Source organism: Aotus nancymaae, unplaced genomic scaffold, assembly GCF_030222135.1.
Source record: "Aotus nancymaae isolate 86718 unplaced genomic scaffold, 86718_ANA_hifiasm-v0.15.2.pri h1tg000012l, whole genome shotgun sequence".
Classification (NCBI taxonomy): domain Eukaryota; kingdom Metazoa; phylum Chordata; class Mammalia; order Primates; family Aotidae; genus Aotus; species Aotus nancymaae.
The window spans coordinates 41,785,766-41,797,408 of NW_026988423.1; the positions used below are offsets into that span (position 1 = coordinate 41,785,766).

The window sequence follows — 11,643 nt, forward strand, 5'->3', positions numbered from 1 at the left end:
TTCTGTACTTGAGTAGAGAAATAATTAATAGATAGTATTCTTCTCAGAATGTTCATTGTTTAGACTGGATGCTGAGAGAGGTTGAAGTACCTTAAGAATTTGGAATATAGGCCAGGCATGTGGCTTACACCTGTAATCCCAGCACTTTGGGAGGCTGAGGAGGGTGGATTACCTCAGATCAGGAGTTTGAGACCAGCCAGGTCAACATGGTGCAACCCCGTCTCTACTAAAAATACAAAAATTAGCTGGGGTGGTAGCACATGCCTGTAATCTCAGCTACTCAGGAGGCTGAGGCAAGAGAATCACTTGGACCTGGGAGGTGGAGGTTGCCGTGAGCCAGGATTGCACTACTGCACTCCAGCCTGGGCAATAGAGTGAGACTCCATCTCAAAAAAAAAAAAAAAAAATTGGAATATGCACTTTTCTGTAACTTTTAGATAAGTTAAACAAAGGGAGTTAACTTAGAGATATTGCACACAAATAAGTCCAGGGATAAAGCAAAACAAAACAAACAACAAAAAAACACCTCTCTGGCCAGGTGAGGTGGCTCACACCTGCATTCCCAGCACTTTAAGGGCTGAAGTAGGAGAATTGCTTGGGCCCTGGAGTTCAAGACCATCCTGGACAGCATAGCAAGACTGTCTCTGTAGAAAGCATTAAAAAATTAGCTGGGTGTGGTGTCATTTACCTGTGCTTCCAGAGACTGAGGAGGGAGGGTCCTTGAGCCCAGGAGACTGAGGCTGCAGTGAGCTGTGACTGCACCACTGCGCTCCCACCTGGAAGACAGAGCGAGACCCTGTCTCCAAAACAAAACAAAACAAAAATCCTCTTTGCAGTGTCCTTGAGAAATATTTGAAAGACATGATGACTAGTTCTGTGATTTTCCAGTTTGAAAGCGGCCAGTTGTGTGGAATCATGTAATGACCACGGTCTCCTTAACACCTTCCAGTTTGAATCTTGGCCCTTCTACTTCCTGAGGATGTGACCTAAGCATAGTTATCATTTAGCGTTTTTGGACTTTTGCTCTCATTCTAAAGATAGGAATCTAACCACAACATGTTTGTCACGTGGATTACACAAGCTAGAGAACCAAACATAGCACCTAGTGCCTAGGGTACTTCACAGGGACTTGTCACTGCTCCCCTCCTTTCCTCTGCCCTGCATTTTTTGGCTGAGGTTGTTGATGTGCTTTTTCCTTTCTTGGATGGATACAGTCACCACTATTTTAAACCTTATCTTTAGTTTTGTCAGAATTCTATGTGGACAGTTTAAAAGTCCAAGTTTATTAATAATAATAAAAAAAAAAGCAGTTCCTTGTACCCTCCTCCAATACAAACACACCTCCATTTCCCCTCTCAAGCAACAACCACTTTCAAATTTTCTACGTGATTCATTTGGTATTTATCTCCATATCTCTAAATAATATACTTACATTGCTGCTCCCCGCTGTGCCCCCAGCCTGCCATTTTGCTTATTATCTCTCTCTTTTTCTTTTCTGAGACACAGTCTCTCTCTGTCACCCAGGCTGGAGTGCAGTGGCACAGTCTTGGCTCACTGCAGCTTCCACCTCCTGGGTTCAAACAATTCTCCTGCCTCTGCCTCTTGAGTAGCTGGGACTATAGGAGCCTGCCACCACGCCCAGCTAATTTTTGTATTTTTAGTAGAAGCGGGGTTTCACCTTGTTGCCCAGGCTGGTCTCAACTCCTGACCTCAAATGATCCACCCACCTCAGCCTCCCAAAGTGCTGGGATTACAGGCGTGAGCCACCATGCCCGGCTGCTCATCATCTCTTTACTGTGTACTATGGAAGATGAGGATAGAGCTTGCTTTTCTGCCTCCTCCCAAAACACCGTTTCCCGTTCCCCCACCCTCCCAACATACACATACCAGATTTCTATTTAGATGATTGCGGGTTTTTTTGCATAATTATGACCGTGTGAACACTGTCGCTGCCAACCCATGCCATCTCCTGCAATTGCTGTTTGTTTCCAGTGCCACCTTTGGTTTCCTTGTAGTTAATAATGATTTTATTATTTTCTTCATCTAGATTTCTGTGTTCTTTTGCTAATTCAACTCTCAAACTCTGCCATCGCAAATACATTGTGTCTCAGACTTTCGGATGTGTTGGATTTGCTATTAGGTTCATCTTTTTGAAGAAGTCTCTGCAGGGGCACTTTCTTACCTACCTACCTTGGACAGTTCACTCTACAACCTAGTTCACAGCTGTTATCCTGGGATCACCAGCTCTGTTTTGACTGACATGTTTCTGGGATCCGTGTTTCCTTTTTAGTTACTCCTTCATTCGTAAGAAACACATCCTCTAGGAGATTCCTAAGAAACTGACATGTAAATAGTACAATCTTTTGAGACCTTAAACATCTAAACATGTTTTCATTCTCCCTACGCACTTGATTTGGATATAGAATTCTTGGTTGGAAACTATTCCCCCTTTGAGGTTGGAGCTACTGTCTTTCAGCTTTCCTTGCAATAATTGAGGACTCAACAGTCATTCAGATTCTTAATCCTCTGTGTGTGACTGTGCTTTTCTCATTAGATTTCCTCTTTGTCTCCATTGTTTTGAAATTTCACTGTGATGTGCCTGAGATGGTGTGTCTGGGTTTATCCATTGTAGACACCTTTAATGTGGAAACTCATGTCCTTCACTTCTTAACATTTCCAGAATTATTTCACTGAATATATCCTCTCATCTATTTTTTTTCTCCTTTATGTCTAGAACTCCTAAAAAGAAAAGTTTTAAATTGGGTCTTACGGACTAATTCTTTAATTAAAAAAAAAAAACTTTTCTGCCTGGTGCAGTGGCTCCCGCCTGTAATCCCAGCACTTGGGGAGGCTGTGGTAGGCAGATCACCTGAGATCAGGAATTCAAGACCAGCCTGACCAACATGACAAAAACCCATCTCTACTAAAAATACAAAAAATTAGCTGGGCATGGTGGCGCTTGCCTGTTGTCCCAGCTACTCAGGAGGCTGAGGCAGGAGAATCGCTTGTACCTGGGATGCAGAGGTTGCAGCGAGCTGAGATTGCACCATTTCACTCCAGCCTGGGTGACAGAGGAGACTCTGTCTCAAAAAATCAAAATTAAAAATCTTTTCTATGTTCTATTTTTCTATCTTTTTTATGCTACCCTTTAGGAAATATTCTTAATTTTGTTTCCTAACTTTCTTGTGAATCCTTCATTTATGCTCCCAGATTTTAAAAATGGAAGGTTTTTTATTTTTTTTCTTTTTTTTAGTGACAGAGTTGCCGGGTGCAGTGGCTCACGCCTGTAATCCCAGCACTTTGGGAGGCCGAGGCGGGTGGATCACGAGGTCAAGAGATCGAGACCATCCTGGTCAACATGGTGAAACCCCGTCTCTACTAAAAATACAAAAAATTAGCTGGGCATGGTGGCGCGTGCCTGTAATCCCATCTACTCAGGAGGCTGAAGCAGGAGAATTGCCTGAACCCAGGAGACGGAGGTTGCGGTGAGCCGAGATCGCGCCATTGCACTCCAGCCTGGGTAACTAGTGAAACTCTGTCTCAAAAAAATAAAAAAAAAAAAGAGACAGAGTCTTACTCTGTCACCCAGGCTGGAGTGCAGTGGCATGATCTAGACTCACTGCAACCTCCGCCTCCTGGGTTCAAGTGACTCTCCTGCCTCAGACTCCTGAGTAGCTGGGATCACAGGCGCACGCCACCATGCCCAGCTAATTTTTGTCTTTTTAGTAGAGATGGGGTTTCACCATGTTGGTCAGGCTGGTCTCGAACACCTGACCTTGTGATCCACCCACCTTAGCCTCCCAAAGTGCTGGGATTACAGGAGTGAGCCACCGTGACTGGCCAAATTGAAGATCTTTTAAAAATTATTTGACTATTTCTTTTATAGCATAGTTTTAAAATGAATGCACTGTTTTCTTTCATTTCTTTGAGGGTATCAATAATAGTTCTTTCAGTTTAGTTGGTTATTGTTTGTGTCATTTTCTCCTTGCAAAGGCTCAGTTTATTTTTACATTTTTCCTTTTGTTTATTTTTATTCCTCTATCATGTTAGAGGTTTTTCTCAGGTGGCTGATGGCCATTGGTTATATGCTTGCATTTGAGAGTGGGAGACTAAAGACCAGCCTGGACAACATGGCAAAATCCCGTCTCTACAAAAAAAAAATAGAAAAATTAGCCAGGCATGGTGTTGTGTGCCTGTAATCCCAGCTACTCGGGAGGCTGTCAGGAGAATCGCTTGAACCTGGGAGGCGGAGGTTGCAGTGAGCTGAGAGAGTGACACTGCACTCCAGCCTGGGCGACAGAGCGAGACTCTGTCTCAAAAGTAAATAAATAAAAATAATAATAAGGCCGGGCGCGGTGGCTCAAGCCTGTAATCCCAGCACTTTGGGAGTCCGAGGCGGGTGGATCACAAGGTCGAGAGATCGAGACCATCCTGGTCAACATTGTGAAACCCCGTCTCTACTAATACAAAAAAATTAGCTGGGCATGGTGGCGCGTGCCTGTAATCCCAGCTACTCAGGAGACTGAGGCAGGAGAATTGCCTGAACCCAGGAGGCGGAGGTTGCGGTGAGCCGAGATCGCGCCATTGCACTCCAGCCTGGGTAACGAGAGCGAAACTCCGTCTCAAAAAAAAAAAAAAAATAATAATAATAATAATAATAAATAAAGAGCACCCTAACGGTGCGGACTTGACTCTCTTGGAGTGATCTACTGGATCATTTCCTTAGGGAATCCCAAACTCAGTGTCTTGTAATCTGTCCTCTCGGGGTGGTCAGAAGGGTCCTTTCAGTTTCTGCAGCTTGCACTGGTCCCTGGTGGTCCAGAAACAGGAAGGGGAATAGTTTTAGTATGGCAGCCCTGTCCTCAGCTGTACCAGCTGTCCCATAGACCATAGATCCTTTTCTGAATTGTCTTCTGAGAGGAAACCTCTCAGAAGGAAGGAAGGAAACCTTCTTGTCTTCTGAGAGGAAACCTCCAGTCATCTGTCGGCATGGAGTAGGCAGGTGCTCTGCTGTCAATGTGTGCAGGGCGCCAGGAACTTGAGATTCTCATAATGTCTTACACAGAATATAAACCTGCCTTTGGGTTTTTGGTGGGGAGTGGGTTTGGTACCTCCTCAATCCGGGCTTCCTGTCGGGGACTGGTGCAGCTGGTTTCTGAGCCTTTGAGCAATTCTAAAGCATAAATTGGGTTGACTCTTGGATTTCTCTATTTGCTGGCTTAGGATTCAGCTCTCTTGGGTTTGCTAAACCAGTTTGCTCACCCTTCATGTTTTCAGCTTCTGAAAGTCCGATACTGTTTTCTCCTCTCCTGATAGCTTTATTTTTATGTTATGTATCGTTTTAAAATGTTCTTATTGTCATTTTAGTGGGGTTTCAAGAGGAAGTAACAGTACATGCATGCATTTAATCTACCATCTTTAATAGAATCTTTTTGAACCAAGAACCTATGCCATTATTATTTAGTGAAATTCTCCCTGTGTGGAAGATGAGAACATAATGAGGACAAGGTGCTTTGTACAGCAATGTGATTCTTGCAGAGAGCGGGAGCCTGCGTGGCCTCATCTGGCCAGCAAGGCCACAGACTGTTAGCAGCCTGGCTTTATTAAGTCAGAACTGTACCTTCTTGTGCTTGTGTGCTTTTAAGATCTTCTGTGACCTTTTGAGTTTATTTGTAATTCTGTGTCGCTTCCTTTCTTCCCTTATTGCTGGATTTGAGGAATTCTTTTAGCAGGGTGACCTTATGTCTCAGGATACTTAACCTCAGATTTTGTGATTTGGGGTTTTGTGCCTCTGTTTGTGCAGCTGTCTCTCAGCACTGCTTGTGTGTCAATCAAACCAAATTTTGCTCTTTCAGCTTCTGCCTTTTACGTGGAACACTCTGACTTTTGCTGAGCTGTAATTGTTCGGTGTGATTAGTCTCCGATTGTCCCGAGAGGAGGCACATGTGGTTCCATTCTGTCTTTTGGTTCTAGTGGCTCTGTTCATTTCAGAATAACTTACTGTTAAGGACTGAATGTTTGCGTCCTCCTCCCCTCCCAGACTCAGAGGTTGCCGTCTTCACTCCCAGTGTGGCTGTGTTTGGAGATGGTGTTTCAAAGGAAGCAACTGGGATTAAATGAGGTTATAAGGGTAAGCCCCGATCTGATAGGATCCGTGTCTTTATAAGAAGAGACATCAGCCCTGGGTGTGGTGGCTCACACCTGTGATCCAAGCACTTTGGGAGGTCAGGGTTGGGGGATCACTTGAGGCCAGGAGTCCAAGGGCACCCTGGGCAACATAACGAGACCCTTTCTCTACAGAAAATTTTTAAAAATTCACTGGGCATGGTGTCATGTACCTGTAGTCTCAGCTATTCAGGGGGCTGAGGTGGGAGGATTGCTTGAGCCCACGAGGCTGAGGCTGCAGTGAGCTCTAGTCGTACTCCAGCCTGGGTGACAGAGTGAGAACCTATCTCTTAAAAAAAATAGGAAGAAGAAGAAGAAGAAGAGACATGAGAGGGCTCTGGTCACTTGCTCACTCACTTTCCATGGCCACGCACCAGGAAAAGGCCACGTGGGGCAGAGCAAGAAGGCTGCCGCCTGCTACTCAGGAAGGGAGCCCTCACCAGAAACTGAGTTAGCCAGAATGCCAGCCTCCAGAACTGTGAGAGAAGAATTTTCTGTTGTTTAAGCCGCCCACACTGTGGCATTTTGCTATGGCAGCCTGAGCTAATGCTCCCACATTATGCTGCATTTACTTGGTCTGGTCTTCCAGCTAGTTTTCTTAGACATTGGGAATCAGAGGGATCAGTTGTCAGATTTTAGCTTACAACCGTCCTACCTGTGCAACTTAAATGTTTTCCATTTTAAGCCAGAGTAGAGTTCTGGAGTCAAAAGAAACCAGGTTCTCTAGCGCAGAAGTTCTCAAACTGCATTAGAAGTTAGGAAATTGGTTTTGTGAGTTGCAACCGCCAGCTCTCCTGGGAAATGCATTGCCTGCAGTAAAGTTGTATTTCCAGCCTGTGTGGGTATATTTGTATGTGTGTATTTGCGTGTACTAGATTGGGATATAACATATATTTTTGACTGAAGGTATGGTAAAAAAAAAAATAGTCTATTATGTTGCTCAAACTAATCCTTTACTCTCTCTTAGAATACCCATGGCAAATGATTCTTGTTAGAGTTTGAGGGTGAAGGAGCATCAGGATTATGAACCGGGGGGTCAGACTTCAGAGACAGAAATAGGGAAGAAGACAGTATGGTCATCTCTTTCCTTCAGCAAGTGAAACTAGGAGTCCCCAAAAGACTCCTCCACAGGGCCAGGCATGTGTGAGTCATCACATCTGTCCCTGTGCTCCCCAGTGCCTTGTACATAACCTCACTCACTGTACACACCATGTTGTATTGTAATTATTTTCTAAATGTATGTGACTGGGCCAAGTCCGCAGTTGGCCCAGTTGGCCCCATTGATGGATGGAGGAATAAATGGCGTCATTTTTGGCCTCATTTGGCTGCCATACATGTTGAATTACATATCAATGCCGTGTCTACTCTTGCACTGGTTAGGAATTCACCCCAGGCTCAGTCAAGTGTGTCGTGCCTCTGTCATGAATACACAGTGAAGCCGTCCCTTCTATTCTATGGAGCCGGTAGCAGCAAAATTGTATCGTGTCTCAAGATGTCAATAGAACGGGTGGAATTTTGATTCTGTGTATGCTCTTCTTCTATGTATTTACTCAGAGGTGAGGAAGAAGGGCTGGGCCCTCACACGTCCTGGATGGCGGCGTACATTGTTAAGTTCCGTGTATTCACAGAGCCAGCAGGCTTGGTGGGTGGACTGCGGGAGGGAACTGCAGGGGCCAGTGGAGTGTCCACGGAGGTTCAGGACAGTGAGGTCCTGCGGCAGCGGAACTGACAGAAACTGTCTAACAGGGGAATGTCTCACTGGAACCGAGCTAATGGGATTTAGGAAGACTTCCCAGAGCAAAGGACGAAGGACACGTGAGTTAGACAGAGGGAACGGCATGGGCGTCACCTGAGAGGGCCGCAGCTCACGAAGAGATGCAGATTTGATACTCAGACTTCACGTTGAGGATTGTGGGAATCAGTTCTGCTGTAGGCACAGTCTCAGGCCATCCGTGGGAAGCTGAGGGAAGCCACAGCTGGAATTGGGTCAGTCATCTAGAGGATTGTGCCCGCACCCCAGAGGAAAGGCCTGCGTGACCGTATCACGCCACTGAAGAACTGCTTAGGGAGAATCGACAGGGGTGTGAGGGGCCAGGGAAAAGGAGGTCACCTTTGACTCTGCAGTTTTGAGGCTCCAAGCCTGGGAATGACAATGATTGCTTCCACAACAGTAGACAGCACTTCAGGGACAGTCTGGCCTGGGAGAGAAAATGATGGTAAGATATAAATTTTACGTCTTTGGTTGTAGAGTTCACGGAGCTCCCGAGGCATCATTTCCAAGAATGGTCTCCTTACAAGAAAACTTCTCCTAATTCAAAAACAGAGTAATTAAGATTTTCCACGTATTCAGCATTTTCCCCCTAGAAAGCTCTTAGCTATTAGGTGTAAAAAATCAGATGTCATTTAAATTCAGCATATTTTAATATTTTAAATCCAGGAACCTATGTATTTTCCTTTTTGTGTGTGTGTGTGTGTGTGTGTGTGTGTGTGCGCGTGTGTGGCTAGAACAGGAAATTGTTCCTTAGTTCATTTAGTTAGTTGGAGGTTTTTTTTGTTTGTTTTTAGATGAAGTTTCACTCTTGTCACCCAGGCTGGAGTGCAGTGGCGTGATCTCAGCTCACTGCATCCTCCACCTCCCAGGTTCAAGTGATTCTCCTGCCTCAGCCTCTTGAGTAGCTGGAATTACAGACGCCTGCACCTTGCCCAGCTAATTTTTGTATTTTTAGTAGAGACAGTGTTTTTCCACTTGGCCAGGCTGCTCTTGAACCTCCTGACCTCAGGTGATCCACCTGCCTCAGCCTCCCAAAGTGCTGGGATTACAGGCGTGAGCCACCGCACCCAGCCATTAGGATTTTTTAAAAGACAGTGGCACGACAAGTACTTGTCTCTTTATGAGTCAGGTATCAGTGTATTAGTTAATACATTTACACAAATGAATGCCAGACAAATGCTTGGAATGAAAAGCCTTCACAGTTCAGTTAGTACTTCCTTCCGAGCCTCTTCAGCTCTCTGTTTTCTTCATTCCAGGTCATTATTCCACAGTGACTTTTGAGAAGCAATTTTCTTAAGAGAGTACAAATTGGATTATCCCCTCTTACTGAATTGAAATTCTTCAGGCTTTTCACTAATGAGATATTGTATCCACGTTAGATTAAAAATGCTAGTTCCAGTCATTTGGTTAGCATTTTTGAATTAGAAGTTATTGATTAAACCTTCACTAATAAGCCAAGTTGAGTTGTAAAAAGGATTCCACGAGGTGCTGTTAACACAGCCATGAAAATCTGTAACTGATCAAAAGCGGCAGAGGCAGGAATTAGAATTAGTTTGAATTAGCCACGTGGTAACACCGAAACATTTAACCTTGTGTCAGTGGGACTGCTCCAGACAAACTTGACTTGTCTTCTGGGCCCAGCGAGACATCAGGCCCAAGGGAAAGGAAGCCCTCCTGTGATTGGAGCGCATCTTGTTTTTGACAGGAAGTCACATGAGTTTTGCTTTGGTTTTTTTTTTGACGTGATAGGGAGAAAAGATCAGACTCGGTCATGATTTTTAAAAACATTTATGTGTTGGCCGAGCACGGTGGCTCACGCCTGTAATCCCAGCACTTTGGGAGGCCGAAACGGGTGGGTCACGAGGTCAAGAGATCGAGACCATCCTGGTCAACATGGTGAAACCCTGTCTCTACTAAAAATACAAAAAATTAGCTGGGCACAGTGGTGCATGCCTGTAATGCCAGCTACTCAGGAGGCTGAGGCAGGAGAATTGCCTGAACCCAGGAGGCGGAGGTTGCGGTGAGCCGAGATCGCGCCATTGCACTCCAGCCTGGGTAACGAGCGAAACTCCATCTCAAAGAAATAAATAAATGAAATGAAAACATTTATGTATTTTTTTCTAGGGATGTTTTTACTTCTGGCTTGACACGTTTTTTTTTTCTTTCCAGTTTAAGATTGGTAGTGAATGGTGGACCTGGATCGATTATAACCGCTTCCAGGAGCTCATCCAGGAATACGAAGATAGTGGTGGATCAAAAACATTCAGCGCAGAGGATTATGTGGCCAGAACTCCTCACTGGGCGTTATTTGGTGCCAATGAAAGAGGCTTTGATCCCAAGGACACAAGACATCAGAGAAAGAACAAATCAAAGGCTATTTCTGGATGTTGAGATTATCTGATTTCAGGGTACTGAAGGAGAAACACTTGGATGGCCCCAAAAGGTCCTTGAACACCACTGTGATTCTTCCAAGGACGAGTTACGTAAATTATACCTTCATGCGAAGGAGACGCTAAGACAGTAAACACGGGGACACGGAGGCCTGGGACACAGCCCTGATGTTTTTTTTTCAGATCTCAACCCCTTTCCCGATTTTACTTCTAAAAGGAAAATGATTTTGGGGGGAACTACACAGTCTTTATTAGAATTTAACTGATATTTTGTATTATAACGTTTAAGACCTGCCAGAATGCTAGTTCCGAGAGCGGCAGACAAGGAAGAAATGCCTGGGCCTCTTCCTCTTCCCCGGCCCTTGGCCTTTCATGGAGTAGCTACTTAGCATTGAACTGCACTACCCTGAACTAAACTTAACATCTGCTCCTTCTGAGATAAAAGCTTGATCCCTTTCTTCTATCTTAAGACAGCACCTCCTGAAAGAATCTAAGTTGTCACAACTCTCAATTATTTTAAATACTGCATAGATTGAGTTTTGGCTTGTTACCAACCCTTCACGAAATTGCATCGGATCTAAAAGTGCTAGATCTCATCCCATTCCCATGTAAATTACCACGGACCACAGAGCGGAGTACAGCTGTCTGCTCTCAGAGGAGCTGCCGTGTCAGGGCCTGGAGCCTGCAGTCTCACAAGCACACCTTGCACTGAAGAGGATCATTTCCTTTTTGTTTAGGAGGTCCCTGTCCAGGCCTCATATCATGATGTGACGGCAGGCAGGTCTCCATCTTCTTTCACTCCGGTGACCCTCACTGCTTTACACAGTCTGTTCTTTAAGCTTCAAGTGTTTTCAAGTTGGGGAGATCAGAAACACTCAAAATTGTTTTCAAGTTAAGAAGTTCTTTTACCAGCCTTTTATGCAAAAGCTGAATTAATAAAATAATCTTTTGTAAAGACTTGCAGCACGAGTTTTCTTTTTTCTAATTTTTATTCTAATGTTGTGGGTACATAGTAGGTGTATATATTTATGGGGTACCTGAGATGTTTTGATACAAGCATCCAGTGTGTAATAACCATATCATGGAGAATGGGGTATGCATCCCCTCAAGCCTTTATCTTATGTGCTAAAACCAATCCAATCATGCTCTTTTAGTTAATTTTTATTTATTTGTATTTATTTATTTTGAGACAGAGTCTCACTGTCACCCAGGCTGGAGTGCAGTGGCATAATCGTGGCTCACTACAACCTCCACCTCCCAGGTTCAAGTGATTCTCCTACCTCAGCCTCCCGAGCAGCTGGAATTACAGGCATGCAC

The 11,643-nt window shown here is 44.6% G+C and overlaps 1 protein-coding gene across 3 annotated transcripts in view; it reads left to right on the forward strand.

The window, feature by feature from the left end:
* LOC105714933 (S-adenosyl-L-methionine-dependent tRNA 4-demethylwyosine synthase TYW1) overlaps window positions 1-11,281 on the forward strand; it is a 257,762-nt gene extending 246,481 nt beyond the window's left edge. For all 3 annotated transcript variants that reach the window (XM_012449092.2, XM_012449091.3, XM_012449093.3), the window contains exon 16: window positions 10,106-11,281. In XM_012449092.2, coding sequence (XP_012304515.1) covers window positions 10,106-10,327 — 222 coding nt within the window. In that variant the 3' untranslated portion in view covers window positions 10,328-11,281. The remainder of the gene's footprint in view (window positions 1-10,105) is intronic.
* Window positions 11,282-11,643: the final 362 nt, after the last annotated feature.